The sequence below is a fragment of the Vanellus vanellus genome, assembly GCF_965231255.1.
Source record: "Vanellus vanellus genome assembly, chromosome: 21".
Classification (NCBI taxonomy): Eukaryota; Metazoa; Chordata; class Aves; order Charadriiformes; family Charadriidae; genus Vanellus; species Vanellus vanellus.
The window spans coordinates 7,882,812-7,903,886 of NC_138926.1; the positions used below are offsets into that span (position 1 = coordinate 7,882,812).

Below are 21,075 nucleotides of genomic sequence, written 5' to 3' on the forward strand. Positions count from 1 at the left end.
CTGCCGGAAGCAGAAGGGGACACGGTGCAGCAAAGCCATCCGGCAGCCCGAGACAGCCTTCCGCGCCCGGGCGCGGAGCTCCCACGGCTCTGCCGCTGGCGCACCCGCAGCCCCCGCGGGGTCCCTCCGGCGGAGCTCTCCGGCGGTGCCCTGCCGTGGCTCCGCGGGCGGCGGCAGCGGCGCTCGGGCTCCACTAGAGGGGGTCCGAGCCCTCCCAGCCCGCCCGGCGCCGCGGGGACCGCGCTCCCTCCGAGCGGCGCTCGGGGCGGGCAGAGCCCTCCGCGGCACCGGGGCAGGGCCCTCTCCCAGCTCTGCTTCCAGCAGGGATGCCGGCACGGACCAAGCGGGAACACACCGCCTTTCCGTTTCCTTCTGCCTGGAGCCTGCAGAGGCGGCGGAGCCGCTCACATGGTTGTGAGGACAGTGGGGACTCGGGGGCGCCCGTCCGAAGCGGAGGTGGCAAAGCCAGCCAAGGCTCCCTCCTTCCCCGAGGGCGCTGGACCTCTCCGTACCTGCCACACACACCTCAAGCGACACCCTTCCAGACGCCTGCAAGGATGGAGCTGGCTTCTTGCTCCTCCCCAGGAGCTCACCATTTAACGAGGTGGCTAATGACAATGTCGTGGGCACTACTTCATTTACTGAGGTGCTGTCTTCCACTGTCAGATCTCTCTTTCGCTTATTTCTGGTTCAAAATGAACCATCAGGGAATTTAGGTTACTAGTAAGGGTGCCAAGGACACAGTATTCTCTTAACAGTTGGAGTCGGCATGTTTTGAAACAAGATGTTGAAGGTTAGTAACAGTCTGCAAGTAAAGACCAGAACAGACCCTCTTCCCAGGCCTGTGCATTACGTGAATGTGGTCTTGTGACACCCAGTAGCATTGCTACACGGCCAGCCTGGCCGAAGGGCAGTTACAGCAAGAAACACGCTGGTCCTACGGGGCTCTGCGTGGGCTGCCTGAGGATAAGAAGCTGCTGCTGTGCAGAAAGACGATCTTAGGAAGTGGCAGCAAATTGGCTGCTGAGCGCTGCCCTACAGATACTCGAAACAAAATCAAAAAGGCAAAAGTATCCTCTGTTTGCAAAGTAATTTGCAGCCTAATAAGTTTTTATGGTGGCAATAAAAGAAAGCGGAGATGATATTTTGGAATAGTAACTGAGGGAAAATCTGGGGAGATACAGCGATGAAGGGTTAATGCAGGGTCCTATTATTCCCGTGAAAATAGAGATATATGATACCTCAGAGCTGTTAGCAGAGACAAGATTCTCTGTGCTGTTCTGTGGACCGCCCGTGACACTGACGGCCTCGCTGCTCTTTTACATTGCCAAATTTGTAACCTGAAATTGAAAATAAAGTCAGTATTCTCCTCAGAAACTGACACAAGGATGTTCCAACAGGAAACGAGAAGAGAGATGCCCATGCGGTTGCTCATTGGCAGGAAGTCTGAGAGTGCCGCTGCTGTCCTCTTTCCACCAAAACCTTGTTCTGGCCAGTTCTGACATCCTCTCAGTGTGTCCCAGGTAATCCAAAATATCCCAGTCGGAACCCACACTGCTGCACAGCGAGAGTGCCCTCACTCTGCTCCTTAGCGCTGAGCTGAAGGGAGCCCTTCGAAACATCCAGAGGTTAGGGCACCCTCCCCGTCCCTGCCTTGGCACCGCTGCGAGGAGAATTAGCATCAGTCACAACAAAAGCTTATAACCTGGGATAACTTCTTGGAACCAGGCCATGGACCAAACACAGCCACAGCCAGCAGCAGGTTCTGCTGTTAAAGCGCTTTATGGTCTTCGAATGCAAACGTCTTTGTTTTGCCAACACACGTGCACAGCTCAGTTTCAATCTCTCTCAGCTGCCACGTGCCACCAGGAAAACATTTTGTGTGGCCCTGAGTTTCCCTGGTCCCTTGTGCTGCTTGTTAAGCAGAGGGGGTTTCCCCAGCTGTGCCTGGACAACCACTGGGCTGGACTCACGTGCGATGTAGCTGACTCTCGACTTTTCCGAGAACTTTACAAGCAGCAGTTAATGGAGTCTCCCTGTTTTTCCATGGGATGGCTGCAACCAAGTAACATTAGAATTATCACTTCATTTTACTGTAGGTATCTGTGTTTCAGTAGGACATTTCCATCCTCCGGATGTGTGCCTTCACTGCTGCCACAGACTATCTACTTTGGCTTGGGTTTTTTCTGATCGTTTGCAGGCGTTTGCCAAACAAATGGCCCTCATTCCTTCAGGGTATCTATAAACATCTTCGGGTGAATTTTCTCTTAGGAGCAAAATTACCTCCCACAAGAGGGGAGTGGTTTCAGGTGGAATCTGGGAGGAGGGATGATTGCAACACAAAAGAGCAAAGGAATATGGGAGGCAGAAGAAAATAATCTTACCTTGGAAAATCTCCCTGTTTTACACACAGAAGTGAGCTGTGCTGGCCGCACCTTGCCTCGCCGTGCGAGGCCAGGGAGCGCTCTGTGACTCACGCAGGAAGGAGCGCTCACATTGCCCGGCAGGCCAAGTGGAGAGAAAGCAATTTGCTCTACGGTGCTGGGACGGCTTCGAGAAACTCATCTTTCATCTGGCTATCGAGAACCTGACACGAATTCCTCTTTCCAGTACTGCTCAACCCGTGGAGTACGGACTTGTGTTCCTGATGCATGGCCTCAACTGGCTGGGTGCTGTGCTCTTCCTTGGGGTGCAGCTCCGAGGTAAGGAAACTTGGTACTGTCTTGCCTCGGTTGCCATCTTGACTTTCCCCTTCTGATCTCTTAATTATCGTCCTCGTTTAGGCAGCGACTTTATAGGCGTCTCAGGTACTTGTTGTGGACAATTGCTGTGATTCTTTCGGTCCGGGGTTCACTGCAAGTGACACAAAGCGATTGAGTTTCTTCGACAAACAGGTTTAGGTGTGTTCAAGCGGAAGAACAACACTGATCTCATTCTGAGCTCTGGTTACACATCTTTTCCTCTTCTGCCAGGAATTTGGACTTTACTCCTAGCTGTTTTTTTCACTATCTTTGTTACTAGACAATCAGGGATTGTTAAGCAGCACCGCGTTTAGCTCTTTTACACTGCAGCCATTCCAGACCTACAATAAACTCGCTTGAATTTTTAGTGGTTGATATCAATGTGGCTGGAATCTACGACCACCGTGTCCTCCTTCCCCAAATGCATCATCACACAGATACGCTCGGTAATCTGTCTTGAGGAAAGCATTTTATGCTTATTTCCCATGGTTGCTCCTTTAAAGTAGTTTAAAATGAAAAGATTTGATGCTGACTCTTTGGATGAGAAGCACGATCTCTGCCAATGAAGTTTTTCAAATGTGAACACCTTCAATGTTCTGGCATTCCAAATATTTTCGCCTTTAGAACAGAAAAATCACTTGGCAAGGAAGTCTTTGGTTATAAATTATTTTCAAATACAGGAAATGTATTGCTTGTCTTTGTTATGAAGCCATATTTTACAACCCCACATGAGCTTTTCTTTTGGCTTGAATCACACTGGGATGAGTTAATTCATCTTCCTAAAGTGACAGGAAGTTATTAATATTTTCTTTTTCTGCTGGGTTAGTTTGACCAGCGGGTAAAAGGAAGCTAATGGGAGCACATGATCAGGGCCGGGGAGGACCGTCCCTTTCGGCAGCAGCAAGATTTTAACCTCAGCGCTGCTGTTCTGCAGAGATGAACTCACTAACTCAGAGAGCTAAAGTGGTCCGGCAAGCAACACAGCGATTGCAGGGAGAAACGTGAGAACTCGGAGCACCGCCGTTTTGGTAGCACCAACCTGCCAGAGTGACCGAACTCTGTCTGGAACAGCGGGGCAAGCCAGAGGGCAACCGGGGCTCAGGCCTGAGAGGCGTCTTCACCAGCAGCACTTTGGGTTTCCTATTTTTCATTTTTCTTCTTCCTGTCTCTCCATGCTCTCTCTTGCTGATTGTCTTTCTTTCAGGGTAGCATCAAGTTAGCGATGCTGACTTATTTTTGGAGCGGCAGCTGTGGTGGTTTGGTTAACAGAGGATGTTTCTTTGACAAACAAATGCTTACAGCCTTACCTTGAGGATTTCCTCTAGAGTTCCTCAGCCTGACTATCTTTGACTATAGACAGTCAGCTGGGCTATTAACTTTCTAACAGGCACTTCTTACAGCAGTAAGAGCAGTTTTCACCACGATGTGCATGACGCTTAGCCTGATAATACAAAGTCTGTAAAGGAAAGTTCTAGCACGGGAAATAGCAATTGTTTACTGGGGCTCAGCAGTCCTACTTGAAAGGGCAGGACTGCTTTTCTGAAGAAAGCTGCTTGGAGAATTGAGTGCAGTAGAGTGTAATCACTTGTGAAAATGTGACCAGGACAAGCACATGAAAAGTTATACGGTATCTGTAGCGTCAGTTAGGAGCCAGCATGTATTTAAGGAGGGGTGGCATTTACAACAGCATTGCACCTCCTAGAAGTCAAGTTTGCTAATGCCTGAAGAGGGACGTTCCCCCCCAAAACAAAGCCTACTGACCCTATAGGCAAGCTCTTCTCAGGGGTCCTCTCTCAATCAGTTATCACATCTGTAAGTGTTTAGCTTTGCGGCCACAACGCTACAAAGAAAGCGCTGAACTGGCAGTTCAGATGAATGCCAACTGCCTTGAAAGCAGCACTGTGCAGCTTGCACATCACGGGACAAAATCCACGAAGCACAGAGGCTCTCCTAGATTCTGCACACGCAGGATCACCTCCCTCAGTAATTGCATCTGCGTGCTCCTGACTGTCAGGTTAAACATTGACAGGGATAGATAAGCAGGCTCCTGCACAGACTAAATGCAGATAAGGAAAAGTGATAAGCTTGCTCCTAGACGGTAGCTTTCTTTACCTCTAACTCCTGCTGTTTTCCCTGCAGCACTCTGGCCTGCGGCAGCCGTGGAAGTTCACACTTCCAAGGAGGTGGATGCTGTGAACGGCACTAACCTGCGGTTAAAATGCACCTTTTCCAGCAGCAACCCTATTAGCCAGCACCTGTCAGTGACCTGGAACTTTCAGCCTGAGGACCAGAGCTCTCATGAGCCGGTGAGTGAGACCTTTACGCTCCATTTCATTGATGCACGCTTGCCCAAACGAGCCGTTCCCAAAGCCCAGCACTGAGTAAGCCCAGTGACTGCCACAATTGCAGGTGTGGGTATGGGCAAGCACAGCCGAAGCGCCCAAGTATGTACATCTTGGGCATTTTCTCAGCGACTCATAATGATTACTCTGAGCGAGAAGTTTCATTTACGGACTCTGGCTAAAGAAACAATTTTTATGTTTAGTTTTGGGCCTGATGAAACTGTACCTGCTTACAACACAGCTGAACCATATGTCTTATCCCGCACCCGACACGACTTACAGAATGTTTTGCCTTGGCCAACATGGCAGGGCAAGCGGTTCAACTGAAAGACAGCTGAGCCTACGGAGGCCTTAGGTCTGGGCAGGACAGAGCTCGCGTGGCTGCTGGAGTGAAGGCAGCCAGTTGAAATGGCCTCAGAGCTCATCGGAGAGCGACCGGGCTGACACAGCTGTCCTCAGCGCAGGCCACGTGCCTCAGCCAGTGCCACTCCGCCTTCACGTGCTGCTCCCATCGCAGAGACCGCACAGTGCGTAGGAATGACAGCTTCCTCTCTTTCTCATAGGTATTTTATTACCTCAAGGAGCCCTACAAGCTGCCTGCTGGACGGTTTAAGGAGCGAGTCACCTGGGATGGGAATATCGAGCGTAACGATGTTTCCATCATGATCTGGAATTTGCAGCCCACCGACAACGGGACATTCACCTGCCAGGTGAAGAACCCACCAGATGTTGGTGGCACAATTGGTGAAGTGCGACTCAGAGTTGTGCAGAAAGGTAAGAGGCCAAGAACCCCACCAGTTATGTGAATTTAGCCAGTGCGAAGCATTGGCAGATCTTCCTCCACATTTGAGAAAATGTATGGAAGAAAAGAGGTTGTAAAGAGAAAGCACGAGGGTAGCTGGATGCATGGATAGAAAGGAAAAAGGAGCCTGAGGAAAGGTTGTATTCACGGACACAGGTTCCCAGCCTTGTACCCAGAGCCCTCTGGGTTTCCCTCTCGTTCATTTGTCTGTTTCTCTCCGTGCAGTGCATTTCTCAGAAATCCACTTCCTGGCGGTGGCCATTGGGTCTGCTTGTGTTCTGATGATCATTGTGGTGACAGTTGTGATTATCTGTCGACACCATCGGAAGAAAGCACAAGAGAAGAGGATCGAGGTGGCAGATACTGAACTGTAAGGACAGAGGAGACAGAGAAAGGCTTCTGGGAAAGCTTGTCAAATGTATCTTTGTAGCTATTCTGAATCATTGGCTTGGACCCTACACCAAGCATCTACAATGCAACACTGCCAGCACAATTAGCAGTAATTGGCTGCTTACTTGCAGTCAGAACAGACCCCCAGGATGAGGGAGCTCTGGAGACTCTGAAGTCTCATTTTGCTCTTGCCCTTCACGGTGGCTCCTCGCTCAGAGAAGGACCCAGCTGCCATGGTGGTAGCTGGCAGATGATCACTCTGTTCTTTCCTCCATGAACCTGACGTTGTGGTCACCGTGCATGTAGGATGCTTATTATCTTATCACATAACTTCTTGTTACATGTTATGTATGTTATATGTAACTCAGAACGTGACTCTGCTGCTCAGGATCTCTGACACTGATTTGGGCTTTTTTGTCTCCCCCCCCCCCTTTTCTTTATAACAGTACAGAAAAGGAGAATCTGAAGATTAGAGAAGACAAGGAAGCTAGTCCATTAGAAGACTAGAGGTCTTTGATGGTATATACAATGCAGGTATCTATTCAAACATTCTCTAATTAATGTCTCGGTGTTACTACAGACTTTCTGAGACAGTTTTACTTAGGCATTTCACTTCTATTCACAGTCAACAGGCCATGGTAGCCTTAAGCAGAAAAAAATGAGACCACAGTCACACTTTGTTTTAGAGGAGTCTTCAGAAAGAGACTGACAACTCCCTCTTAACCGTAGAAGAGATTTCTCCACCTTACTCTCGAGGATCATTTGTAGGAAAGCCATTGTTGCTGCTTTCCGTGACATGCCTGCTTTGTGGATAAAGAGGAATTAATTAATTTCCTTTCACCAGTTTTGAATCTGTTTTTTGATTCAGTTAATCTTTATTGTTTTAAAATTGCTAAGGAAGACTGCAACTGTTTCCAGATTTGCTGGCTTTGCTGAAACATTTCAGTATAATTTTTACCCATTCAATTTTTGAGGTCAGCACTTGCCTCTACTATTTTTGTTTTCAACAATAACCCTGAGTAATGAACCTGTTTTGTTTTCCTTATTCTTAGGCACTTCTAAAGCAGATGCTGAAAGCTTGTAATTTCGGATGCTACAACAAAGCTGAATTACAGATGCCTCATGCTGCGAGTGTGGTATCCCTGCTCAACCTGAAATTCTCGCAAGGAAAGAGAATGATATTGACATAAGTTGTAAATTTCCTTCATTGAAGCAAAGCAGGAGGAACTTGCCCCATGAACAAGGAACTTTCCTTAATCTTCACATCTGCAGAATGTGAAGGTGGCTGCTCTGTCTGAAGATGAAAAAATGCCAGAAGATTTGAACAAAATGCCAACATAACTGACTGAACAGAGGTTTTCAAAGTGTCTGAGCAGACACAGTCTTGCACCTTAAAAATTGCAAGGTGCATTTGTGTTGCCCTATTTTTCCTCCCTCAAAATCTTCTTTGATGTCACCAGAAGGAAGACTGACTACGTGAGGGATCAGAGGAGCAGCCAGTTGCTGCAATATACTTTAAATCTCTTTGCTACTTTAAACGGGAAGTATTACAGTTTGGGAACGTCTGCTGTTTCTAGGGATAACCTTTACCATAGGTGTGTTTTTCATATCAATCCCTTGCAGCTTCAGTAGGCTTTGTAACTACAGTAGCTGAGGACGCTGCCTTCTGCTGCACGGCACACGGCCACGTGCTTCGGCAGCTCCCCTCCTTTTCCCACTGCCGCTCTGCCGGTACATCCCAACGCTGACCTCCTTTCCTCTCGGTTTTCCAGCCCTGCTCCCCTTCTTCCCTCTGAGGGAGGGCACCACTGCCAGGCGGGACACCCCTTTCCCCGACTCGGCAGCCTTACACCCACCGTTGCGAGCACCCCAAAACTTTGGCTTGCAGTGGCTGCTGTGGTTCAAGCTCAACGACTGCCCTGAGCAAGTGATGCTCCAGTGGTGTATGCTCCTGCTGCTGTGCGGTGTGGTAGCAATGTTCAATGGCTGCTAGCGTGGCATCAGGCTTCCAACAGCAGCAGCAGCGTCCTGCTCTTCTCCAGGGGCCATTTATTGCCTGGGTGACCCCCGGCACGTCTTGCCCCTTACCCTCTGCGCTCAATTAGCATGTACCCTGTACTTCCATAGACTTAATCTCTCTAAGGCAAACGAGGCCCCAAATCACTGAAACCACAGAGCTGTTACGGTATTTAACCAGCACCAGATCAAAACAGTTTTGATGGGCACTCTGCCATTGTTTGCAACCCCATCCTGGGCTGCATTCCCAGCAGCGTGGCCAGCAGGGTGAGGGAGGGGGTTCTGCCCCTCTGCTCCACTCTGGGGAGACCCTACCTGGAATATTGTGTCCAGCTCTGGAACCCCCAACATCAGGAGGACGTGGACCTGTTGGAGCGGGGCCAGAGGAGGCCCCGGAGATGCTGCAAGGGCTGGAGCCCCTCTGCTGGGAGGACCGGCTGGGAGAGTTGGGGGGGTTCAGCCTGGAGAAGAGAAGGCTGGGGGGAGACCTCAGAGCCCCTTCCAGTGCCTAAAGGGGCTCCGGGAGAGCTGGGGAGGGACTCTTGATCAGGGAGGGGAGCCATGGGATGAGGGGGAACAGTTTTAAACTGAAAGAGGGGAGGTTGAGACAGAAGGTTGAGATAGAAGGAAGAAATTCTTGGCTGCGAGGGCGGTGAGCCCCTGGCGCAGGTTGCCCAGAGGAGCTGTGGCTGCCCCATCCCTGGAGGTGTTCAAGGCCGGGTTGGTTGGGGCTGGGAGCAGCCTGGGCTGGGGGGAGGGGGCCCTGCCCAGGGCAGGGGGGGTGGAATGAGATCATTTTCAAGGTCCGCTTCCAACTGTAACCATTCTGTGATTCTATGATTCTATTCTATGACTCTATGAAAACATCGGCCTGTTTGTTTAAAGAGTATCTTTATGACTTTATACCTCTACCTGTAATGTGCCGGCCACATTATCTGTTTTGTGTGTTTTCATTTTCGATCATGAGTATCATAAATAAACGTGCCTTGCAGAGAGCCGAGACGGTGTTACAGAAGCGCTGTGCCGCGGGAGAGGCGCAGCCGCCTCGAACGAGGGGGGTTTTCTGCCCGGAGAGGTGCCAGAATTGGCCAACCCAGAAACCGCCGGCCGGCTGTGTCGGAACCCTGTGTCGGCCGCTGGCCGCCGGGAGGGCCGGGGCTCCGCGGTGGCCGGGCCGGACGCCGCCGCTGCCGGCGGCGAGGAGCGCGCCCCGCCGGGACCTCCGCGGCCGCCCCGGCTGCTGGGCGACCCGTCGCCATGGCGACGCGGGGCGGCCATCTTGGGGCGGCACCCGCCCTCACCTGCGCTGCCCGCAGGTGAGCCGCCATGTTGCGGCCCTGAGCGGAGCCGGGATGCGGTGCGGCGAGGCGGCGGCGGCGGCGGCAGCCGGCGGCGGCCTCTTTCTTCTTCCTCGGGGGGTCCTGCTTCTGCTCGGTAACGGGGGCGCTCCGGGTGCGGGGCCTCCCCACCTCGGGGGCCGCCGCGGCGGCGGGGTGGGACCGGCCCGGCGCTGCTGGCGGTGGGGCCCGGCTGGGAGCCCCGTCCGGGAGCGGGGCTGTGCGCGCCGGGGAGGCGGCGGACGGTCCGCGGGGAGGGGTGGGCTCGGAGGCTCCGGGAAGGGCCGGCTTGGCTGCGCGGTCCCCGGGCGGAGCGGGTGTCTGGCCGAGAGTGCGGGAAAGGGCAGGAGAGCTGGTGGGGGGCTGCGAGGGGGACGAAGGCCCTTCAGCTGGGCACGGCGGGCTCTGTTGCTTCCCTCAGCCCGCCCTCGACATTTCTGGGCTCTCAGCTGGTAGGAGTGTGTTGTCAAGACCCCAGCGTTTTATATCGGTAGCTGCGGAACAGGTGTGCCAGAAACTCGCCCAGGAACTGGCAAACCTGAACAGAAATCTGTGCCTGCTCCTTCCGAGCCTGCACTGCGCAGGAGTCAGCTGTGGCAATTCCAGCCGAACTTCAGGCAGAGTGTCACCATAATAAATCTTCATTAGCCGGGAGAAGGAGACACGTGGAAGGGAGGATTTGAACCATGTTCCTGCTAAATGCTGGGCAGGCTGACCTCCTCCCTGGCTGAGCATCACAGTAGGCAAATGAGGCAGAAGTTATTGCACACACTGAAAAAGAGAAGTAAGAGTACTCGCTGCTGCAGGTGTCTCTTGCCCTGGTGCATGTGCCGGCACTGGCTGTATCACTCGGGGGTGAGACACGCAGAGCTAGAACTGCCTTGAAGTAGTCTAAAGCTGATACTTTGCAGAGAGCCAGCTGATTCGGTTTCTCAGCTGTTTATCTCCCTGTCTAAATATCTGTAGGCTCTTGGTGGTATTTTCCAGATCAATACTTTAACTGGGGCTAGTTCCAATCCCACAGAGAATGGGTTAGGGAAGTTGTCAGCTTTTCTTTAAATTTCATTATGAGGGAGCTAGCCACTACTGTGCTTCAGTCTTTGGACTGCGGTTGAGCTGCACATGCATCGATACCTTTAGGACATCATCACTTCTGAGCCTCACAGATAACAAGAATCTAGTCGTTGTCTTTTGTGCTTGTTCCATCAGGTGTCTGCAGTGCACTTTCCCTGGAAATTAAAGCCAGTCCTAAAGTGCGAGCTTTCATTGGTGAACAAGTTTGGTTGAAATGCTCATTCAAATCCAGTTCTCCCATCACTGAGAGCCTGACAATAGACTGGACATACCGGCCCACCACAAGTGGTCAGATGGAGACAGTAAGTGGAACAGGGAGTCTTTTTCTGGTGGAGACTGACCAGGCCTCTGTGCATGCTGAAAATCCAATGATATTTTTTCTGTTTGCTGTGTTGCTTTATCACTTTGGGGTTTGGGACTCTCATTGTCGCCTTCTTTCCCGTGTGAAATTGCTTTAGTGTTCTTTGGGCAAAACTATTTTATGTAAATGCATAATAGCATGCTGATGATAAAGTAGATAATTTGAGTTTTGACAAAAGTGCTGCATTGTACGCTGTAGCTATGGATAGAATGGCTGTAAAGCATTTGATCAGTAGCTTTTGTGAGGGCAGCTCTACCCTAGTAGTTCTGTTGTGCAGTCTACTGCTGATAGATCTTGGAGTGGTAAGAACATGTTTGCAATGACAGTCTGAAGACAGTGATGATGACAGCCTCTGGGTTTCATGAGCTACTGCTTGCTGGTTTTGTTGGCAGCATTTTGAAATCTAAGCATAAATACGTAAGTCTGAAAGCCCACTGGAAATCTCTCATTCGAGGTGGAAACAGGAAATGCACATCTTCAAGGATTATCAGTGACTGCTGCTGCCTCAAGAGTTTGAACTCTTAGGAGTGTCCTTGTATCTGGAACAAAAGGGTGCTGCTTCTGTGAAGTGAGGTCTGCTAAGTCTCTACTCGTAGGACAGCAAGGGCAAAAGTGCAAGAAGCAAAACCTGAAGAACTGCAATGTTCTGTCTTGCACGAGACAAGGAACCTGCCCCGCTTCTCAACCGAAGATCTGCGGAAGGGAACGAGTCAGTCAGAATGGTGATGGTGACAGCTGAGAGCTGAGGCTGGTAGATAGAAGCATTGGAGATCTAATGAAATGGGACCAACTCAGAATTATCAAATAGGCACTTGAAAAGGTCTCCCGTATAAGAAGTATTCTTTCTGACTTCCTAATGTGTATGCCTTTATGTTTACAATCCAAAAAGTAGTTTACTTTGCTTTCTTAGATGAGTGTTTTATTGGCGCAATTATTGTCTTTGCCTCCTTTTAGATTTTTCATTATCAGTCTGTTCCATACCCAACAACAGTGGGAAAGTTCAAAGACAGAATATCCTGGGTTGGGAATGTTGCCAAAGGTGATGCTTCCATTGCTATCCAAAGCCCAGTGATGAGTGACAATGGGACGTTCATCTGCAGCGTGAAGAATCCTCCAGACACGTACCATAACATTCCCCAGACAATGCTGATAGTTACGGAGAGGGGTAAGGCTCCGTTTCAATAGCATGGCCTCATCCGTGTGATACAGCTGCATTGCAGCTTTGTCAGCATCTTAGAAGTCTGAGCGTCACGTGTGAAATGGGTTCCGTGGAGTTCCACCTTAGAATTTCAGCAAGAGTTACCTCAGCCCTTCTGTCTGAGCTAAATACGCTGAGAACTATTGAATTTATTGCGGGCAGGAAGGGACAGAGGAAGCTGTGGTGATAACAGAAATCAAAAGTGTGCATTTGTTAAGGAGTTCCAGTCTCCACATATTGCAGCAGTAGAACAAGTTAAACGTTTAGGAAATACTGGTCTAAAAATAACTGTCACGTCGCAAACACTGATTCTTAGTAATACTTGGTTTCCTCATCTGCCCTGCGTGTGAGACCTGCCCCAAATTTGCAGCTTAGACATGCTGATGGAACTATGTCGTGACCTGCCTTCCTTTGTCGTTTTTTGCATATAAAGCACCCTGCTGTGTTGGATATGTGATAGGAATCCGACAGATTCAGCGACAAGCTGTTGCAAATCTGCCAGCTCTGTGCTTTATATGAAAAGGCTAGCAACCTGTGTCCTGGATGAACATTCGTCACAGGGACTTAAGAAAGCCGTATGTTACTACTGGTACAGTTGGGCTGCTCTTTGTCTTTCCTGCAGGCCTTTCCTTCCAGCTAACTTCAGCCACGCTGCTGTCCATTTTAGTATTTCTCCCTTCCGTCATTGTGGTCACTCTGCTGTTGGTAAGGATGGGAAGAAAATTTGGAGTGCTAAAGGAGAAAAAAAAATCTGGCTGTAAGAAGTCCTCCATCGAAGTGTCTGATGAGTAAGTTCTGGCTGGAAACTAAAGCCTGTATTTCTACTTTGGCCTGTTGAGACAGGCCAAAGGACAGTTTTCCACTGTTCTTCATTTCATAGCTCTCAGCGTCTGCAGTTCAGTCACTGAAATCTACTTCTCCATGAGCATATTTTAGCCAGCGGTCAGAAAGCTTTGGAAAATTCCCACGTTGGAGCATAAACCAAGTGCTGTACATCTCCCTTTTCGTGTGAGGCCACGGAACTGAAGCAGTTTAGGGTTAGACAGTCTTTCACTTCTGCAATCGAATTTATTTCAGCCTAAATCAGCAAGATATTTTGCTTATGTGGGCTTTATGTTGCATTTTGGTATGAAGTATCTGTAACAACAAAACAAACTGAATAATGCTAACTGGTTCCCCTGTGGTGGCCTGAGCGGAGATGCCAGGTACTGAATGAGCCTTGGAGACTGAATTCCCTTCTGAACTGGAGAGGATTCTGTTCTGGAAAGGTTCAGTAGCGAGAACAATGAGGTAACACAGCTCCTGCTGGAGCTGCACCTGTTTTTGCAATGAATTTGGTACTACAATTTCTTGCAGAATGGGTTTTTAACACAATGTTCTGATTAGCGGTGTAAGATTTGCCAGCCAAATAGCAACTCTTGTTGTATTCTTCACGGCACTTAAGTCAAATGTCTGCCTTCAGAATAAGGGACCTGACATCCTTTATTCTTTTTGGTTTTGCTGTGCAGAGTCAAAGGCTTCTCATCACAATCAAAAGCCTTTAGTTCAGTGTGGTAGAACTAGAATTCATAGTCCATAGGAGATAGAAGTATGTGTGTTGGGGGAAAAGCCCATTCTAATCTTCTGCTTTTTCTGCAGGCCTGAACATACCAAGACAGACAACTGCTTGGGGAAGCTCAGAAACTGGTGCCTGAACTGTGTGGTAAGTGAAAGCTGGTGGTTTTGTCAACTTTGGTGCTCAGAGGAGGTGCTAAGAGCAGCAGAACTTGTCATAACACTTCTGGATGTCAAAGAAGTGTCCCAAATGTCTAGGCTTGTGATTCTTTGGTGTTTTCTGCTTATGGGCAATAGGGGGTGAGAACTACTGGTCATACTGCATTACTGCTAGGGGAAGTTGTCTTCAGATCCACCAAATTGACTTTTCTTTTGACTTTATTGAAATCAAAGCTGACATTTTAGGATGAAAGTTCAGAAGTTTAAATGCTAGCTACTGTGCTGCAGAGTTTCTTTAAAGGCTCTGCAAAACTGGTTTGGGGTTTGACAGTGCTGTGGTGGGGAATGGAGGCAGTGATGCCACAATCCACTATGTTTCTTGCAAAGATGGTAGTGCGCAGCCTTGCCTCTTTTCTGGGGATCTTCCTACTTACGCTGTTTTCGTGACAACATAATCTTGCTAAACTCTTCCGGTTTGTTTGTTTCTGGCCTTTTGTTTGTTTTGTTTTGTGAAGTGGTGGTTGTCTTCTAATTCTGCTGGTTCGCGACCCTGTCAGCAAGCTTCTGTTAATCAGATGTGTTGTGCTGGAACTCCGGAATGTTTTTGCCACCTGCTGTCCTTGTTTTGTAAAGCGTGCCTCCAATTTCTGTGTGCCTGCATTAGCAGCCACAGCCATGAGTGTGGCACATTCCAGAGTAAACTCACTAATATGCCTAATTTGAGAGTGTTTTCATTTTTTCCTGATGTCCTATAGAGCAAGCTTACCTCAGACGCACCTTTACATCTTTTATACACGGTCAGGAAGTATGTTAAGGAGGATTTAAATATGTGTTGCTTGATTCAATATTCTAATGTCAGTGCTTTAAAATGTAATAAGTGCGTGACAGGTCTGTGCTGATGGTTTCTACACTTTATTAGATACAGAATGAAAAACGAGCAATTATGCAAGTTACGTAGGAAATATTTACAATTCTACGTAAGGCGCAGCAGTACCTGGAAAAAGTTTTGAGAGGTGCAGAAAGCAGAAAATGCTTTATGCGAAAGGGAGAGTTGCCACGAGAGATGGAAAGGCTGTTGCAAGTGACGTGCTGGGGAGAAGGGAGGCACCATTGCTTTACTGCAGGCAGAGCGATGGGAGCCCCAAATGTTGTCAGACAGTTGGAGACTTGAGAAATTGAAAAATGTCTTCTTATCCTTTGAGAGGAGGAAAATTTGAATGCTATAATCCTGCTGCTTTCATATCAAGTATTTTGTCATCTGTTTGATACTTTGCTCTCTGATATCAAATATTTAACTTACCAAGTCTCTGAACATCCTGTCTCACTCACTTTAATGATTCTACATTTTTGAGGTTTCTGTAATGTTTCATGCTTAATGTTTCTTGTTTCTTTCATGCTTAATATGTTACCAAATAATTAAAATTGCAAAGCCAGTGAAAATCTGTTTGGACTTCAAATGGCTGGAAAGGTAGTGAGATTTTCCCTTATAGAGCTGTTACGTTTGAGTTGCTTTCAAGTTGAGAGCTGCAGAGCTGGATTGTGGGGACGCCATCAAATGATTACTGTGGTTAAAACAATAGATGAAGGGGATCTGAAAGTATGTGGTTGGTCGTAGCTGAAAAGCAACAACTTGTGCTGCTCCAGACCTCCTCTGCAGGGCTTGGTGGTGCTTTTTCAGGGGACGGCTGTCTGCACTTTATGGTTCATCTTTTGCTTGAGCTTTAGCTGCTGCTTCTCTTAAAACACACTTCACATATTGGTTCTGTGGTGGCAATTCACCCATGTATCTGTCAAGCAGATTTACCTGCAAGTGCCTATAAAAACTACAAGTCCCATGGCTTATTCAAGCACAGCAGCATTTTGGAAAGCATTTTAGCTCTTGTCAGCAGCCTTAGCAGACTCACAATTCTGTTGAACTCATACCTTGGTTCATGTCTTCGTACATAGTCTTGATTTCTCTCTCTCTACTCCCTGTTTAGGACACGGATGAAGAAGACCCGTACTGATGAAAGACCAAAGCTATGGATAAAGAACAAAAATACAGCACTGAAAATCATGGCTAGATAGGTACGAAGGCTGCTGGATAACCAGTGCAGATTGAAGGACCTGCTCTAATCTTGGAAGAATAACGCCGATGGGATAATTCACTTTGATTGAAGAACAAAATAATGAGTTTTGCATTCTTTCTAATTTATTGGGGAGAAAAAAAAATAATGTCTTGACCTCACTTCTCCAGTGCCTACAGAAACCTCAGTGCCTACAGCTGCACAGCCTGTTGCCTACCAGCAGTCTGATAACGTGTGTTTCTTAGTTTGGTTGCAAATTTGTTTCCTTTCTTACTGGTGATATCCTTCCTTTCCCGCACCCTTGAATTCGAATTGCCCAGAGCACAGGCTACTCCAGAATGACGTCCTCTCCAAGGTGATCAGCATTGGGCACTGACGATGTTTTCTTCTCTTTTTTTTTTTTTCAACATATTTGCGAAGGACTTAAACCAGTTTGATTAAGTTGGTATATGGCATGCTTTGTCTTGGAGCAAAGAGAACCTGCTGCTTTATAGCTGTTTGTTGGTTTAATCTGCAACTTAATTACAGGATAAGCATTTTGTTCCTACTGTTTTCTGATCCATTTTTAAGTCACTACCTGCACAGGAGTGTTACCTTCCATTGTTGCGTTTTATCTTCCCTTTCTTTTTTATTGTTTGTCCAACAGCTGCATTACTAGGTACATCTCCTTCTACTTGTTGAAGTGAAGCACAATTCATATAAAATGAATTTTTTACAATCAGAAATGCAAATGGGGACTCTGTGTCAGGGGAAACATAACCCCATCTACCTCAACCATTGACTCGAGCAGTGTCCAAAGGAATGTTCTGCGTTCAGAAAAACAGTCATGTTCCTCTTCTCTTCTTCTAGGTACCCTTTTAGGGAAATGGCTAAACATGCATCATTACTGCCCGGTAAGAAAGAGTACTTTCTCTTTCACCAGCCTTGTCCAGTAATGGATGGCAGAGAGCAGTGGGATTCATGTCTGCTCAGTACCTAAAGAGCTGCTGGTTTCTGCTTCCTGTCTGTATGTGGCATTGGTCAACTAGTCTCCTTTTACATGTGTGTTACAAGTTTACCATTGACTTTGATGTGCCATTACCAATAAATTGCTTTGTTTCATTCTGGACTGTGTATTTCTTTATTTGGCTAAACATGGCTAAATGTAGTTGAACTCATGAAACTGCCATCCTGAGTTGTTGCTTAGCTATAGAAATTGTCGTATCATGATGGGTAGAGGTGTTTAGGGAATAGATGTAACTCAAAACCTTCAGCAGCTCTATGATGGCTGCCAGTTGCAGGTATGTTGAAGTTCCTGACTGCAAAGCAGGTGAGCTGTAGATCTGTGTCTCCAGTTAAAGAAATATATTTTTCTACTGTAAAATAATATGTGAAAACCTTGTGCTTCCTGATGACACAATGTCTCTCCCAACCAAAACTTTCCTGAGAAAGGACGTTGGTGGGATATGCAGCCTAGAGGAAGTGGCTTTGTTGTTCCCCTTTCAGCAATAATATGTCACTCAAGTTCTTTGTGGAAATTAATGACTTTTTTTTTCTGCAAAACATTTGCCTTCAACTGCGACTCCCTTGCAAACAGCAGGCTAGATCCCGGGCAAATCTTTCTGGTGTGACGCTAAATTGCTACCTCAAAGGTAATAGCGTTCTGGATTGTGAATGGTGTTAAGCATGACTAAGACTTGAATTTCTCTTCCTTTGCTAGCTGTGTGGCAGTTGCTCCAAAACTATCGATACTGGGGTAGAGAACAGTGATTGCTGTGGTATTCCAGAGGAAGAGGAGGGATGAAAATACGCTTTCAAAGTGAGTGGGGGGTGGTGGTGCCAGCTGAAAGCAGTCCATGCGGTGTATCTTGTGTGTGGTTCAAAAGGGAGCAGATGACTGTGCTGTGAAAAGCATATTGACAGTGGCCCTTTTGCCCAAAAGACGCGTGCTAACCTGTGGCCCCCGGTAGCACCAGTAGTACGGCTCAGTAAAGTTCCTCAGTGTCGCTTGCTGCCGATACCTCATCAGGAGAAGATCCAGCCTGCAGGAGTGGTGGTTCTTTAACCAGCTCTGATCTCCCAAAACAAACCAGGAGGGAGCACAGGCTGCAAAGGAGTTGCTTCCCAAGAATCTCTCTGTTCTTGACTTCTCGCATGATGACTGATCAGATGAGGCTGCCGCGATGGAGGGGCTGGTACACGTCTTGTACCTGTGAAGCGTCTTCTCCTTATGAAGCTGCATACCCATCACCTGCTCTCGGGCACACAGAGCTATGGTTGTTCTTATGTCTCCGTAACAGCCCCTTCTGCATTCTCATTTGCACTGCCTCAGTCTAGCTCTTAACTTCCTCTTGCAAGTTGAAAGTGACCATCAAACTCAACCTGAAAAAAGAGATTCGAAACCAAAGGCAAATGGTAAAAAGACAAATGTCTTGCACGTACAACCTCAAGATGATTTAGTAACTGATTCTTTCAGATACTCCGAGTTAGTCACTGAAGAATCCTTCATGCAAGAGACAAGTTGACTGCCCCAAGCCACCGTAGGTGAGTTTTTTGCCATGATATTTTCTTTTTTTTGTTTGTTTATTTTGTTTTTTTTTTTTTTTTTTCCTGAGGACTAGGGAAACATAGGAGTGCTGAGAATTTAGATACCATGTGCAAAAGTAGGAGAGTGTGAAGGCAGTATGGTATCTATGTATCAATCTGTTTAGCAAAGGCAATTATCCTGCAGACGGATTTGGAAATGTCAGCAACGTAATCTACATAACAGCCTGGGTGAGTGGGTGCTGCCTGCAGCTGCTGCACGCACAGCACCCACTTGCTGGTGCGTGTCGCAGAGGGAGACCCTGCAAAAACATGTTCCCAGACAGGACCAGAATTTCTTCTGAGAAACAGGGTAATAAGTCCAGGAAGGATCTGATAACAAACAAGGACCAGAGCCTCAGTAGCTCAGCTACAGACAACTTTTGAAGTTCTGAGCATAGATGTCCCAGTACGCCGGCTTCTGTGTGCTGAGGGCTTTTTTTTTTTTTAAGCTGGCTCCTATTTTGGGACCCGTACGGGGGTGGTCCTGGGAGGGTGCAGCTCTGCTTCAGTTCTACAGCTTTTGGCAGCATAGCTGGAAAGTAGGATGCTTTGGCCTGCTGCACCGAGATATGCTGCACCAGCTGAGAGCTTTGGAGCTGAGCATGAATTTTGCTGCGTTTGTAGGTCGTGTATGCACAAGCGCAGGCTGTACAGCACACTGTGGCATGGCAGAGCTGCAAACGGTGCAGGCAGACCGCACAGCTCTCCCCTCCGCCTCCAAAAAACCCAACCCCCAAACGGGTCGTGTTTTTTGAAGGGCAGATTTGAGAGGATTCCAGAAGGCTTGCTGCCACTTCTCAGGGGTTTGGCTGCGGACAGGGGAGGGCAATGAAGGGCAGAGGGGTTTTACATCACTGGCTGCGGGCAACAACACCAGGCACCGACTGGAAAGCCGTAGTGGTTGTTTCTCGGCTAGAACAGGCCCGTGGGTCCCCCAGCAGCTAATTCTGGGCCTGCGATCCCTGCCTGAGCCTGTCTCGGGGTGTTTCTGAGCTTCCTTCGCTGAGAAAAATGCATTTGGAAAGAAAAAGGAATTAGCAGACGTGTCTGGCCATGTAAAGGGATGGAAGCTTTCTTAGGGGATGGGCAGTGGCGGGGAGGAGGCCTTCCCCACTCCCTGTCTGCGCTCTGCAGAGCCGCAGTAGCCGTTCCTGCCACTCCAGGGCGCGTGCACGGAGCTGGCACGTCCCCTCTCGCCTCCCTGCTGCCCTCTGCACCCGGCCTTGCTGTCGCCATGGGTTCTGCAAGGAGTGCCAAGGACGTAGGTGCTGCCCCGGAAAACTTGGTATGCCGGGACTGCAGGTGTGTCACTGCGGCTTTCTGCTCCGCAGCACTGAAGGGAACCGTGGATCTCTGAGAGCAACAGGAATAAGGGCAGATGTTTACCTTACGAATTTACTCTAAATCCTTTCATAGCTGTTTCCTGGGGTGAAATATCTGGCACCTTTTCCCCTTCCAAGCCTTACCAAGGCTGGCCTAGAGATCCTCTGACTTTCCTCTGTCAGTGGAGGAAAAAGGAGAGAAGCTAGCAAGATTTCAGAGATGATTCGTCTCTTGTTCTCTTTCTGTTTCTGCAGCAGAGGCATGTATTGGAAACCGTGTGCTGGTAACGGCAGCCTCAAAGTCAACTGTAAAGTGCAGGTTCTCCAAGCGGGAGGGTTTCTCTCAATAACTTTTTGCCTTTAAATACGTTTATCGGTTTTGAAGGGGCACGGCTGCAAATCATGGAGCAGAGACACAGCAAGCAGGGTACTGGCTTTTGCTTTCCTCCGATCCACGCGTGACCACCGGCTGGTGTATTCCTGATGATAACCGCCAGTCCTTCCTCAGGTGCAGGGTTTGCCTACACCGTGTAGAAAGCAGATCCCGGCTTTATTTTGAGAGATGGTGCAGCAGGTCAAACTGAATGCGGTGACCAAACGTGGCACTGTCTGAACAGACCCTGAAGGGTTCCAGCAGGAGTTCTCACCATGTGCAGCACTCCGGAGCTGGAGCGTTATTCCTAGAGTAAGGGATCTGTGTTTTTAGGACCAAACTTCTCTGAGTATGTAGTAGAAAAAACATCCCGTTGTTTTCTGAGCAGTGTTAACATCTATGAACATCTCAGATGAGATGCTAGAGACTCGACCCCCAAACCACAGGAAAGATTCATTACTGAGGGGAAAATGCGAAGGTGCTTCAGGCTGAGCCCTCCCCCCCGCTCGCTCTCTCTTCCTTTGCAGGGCTCAGAGCAGTCTCAAACCAGAGACGTACCTCAAGTCTGCGCTTCGCTGAGTTTCAGGCTCCCAGCTGGGATAGGGGCTAACTTGAGAGGCCGAACATCCAGGCAGCAAAGATCGTGTCCCTCGCCAAAGAACTGAAGGAAGTCTCCTGACCTTGGGGTTCAGTTCGGTTGCAAGAGTTGTTGGTGTCCTGCCCCAGGGGAAACATGCATGTGTCATCTCACCTCTGCTGCTCTTTTTAGAGTAAG

The 21,075-nt window shown here is 48.5% G+C and overlaps 2 protein-coding genes across 2 annotated transcripts; both read left to right on the forward strand.

Moving 5' to 3' along the window:
- Positions 1 to 2,647: 2,647 nt before the first annotated feature.
- On the forward strand, positions 2,648 to 6,782 carry MPZL2 (myelin protein zero like 2; the record flags this gene model as incomplete). The annotated part of the gene is made up of 5 exons (XM_082493809.1): positions 2,648 to 2,702; positions 4,881 to 5,047; positions 5,647 to 5,857; positions 6,111 to 6,255; positions 6,722 to 6,782. The coding sequence occupies 5 exons, from the start codon at positions 2,648 to 2,650 to the stop codon at positions 6,780 to 6,782; spliced, it is 639 nt and encodes a 212-aa protein (XP_082349935.1).
- Positions 6,783 to 9,643: 2,861 nt separating this feature from the next.
- MPZL3 (myelin protein zero like 3) lies at positions 9,644 to 16,248 on the forward strand (the record flags this gene model as incomplete). The annotated part of the gene is made up of 6 exons (XM_082493806.1): positions 9,644 to 9,725; positions 10,838 to 11,004; positions 12,018 to 12,228; positions 12,884 to 13,049; positions 13,900 to 13,963; positions 15,954 to 16,248. 6 exons carry the CDS (start codon positions 9,644 to 9,646, stop codon positions 15,978 to 15,980), a joined length of 717 nt encoding a protein of 238 aa, XP_082349932.1. The 3' UTR covers positions 15,981 to 16,248.
- Between the last annotated feature and the right edge of the window lie 4,827 nt (positions 16,249 to 21,075).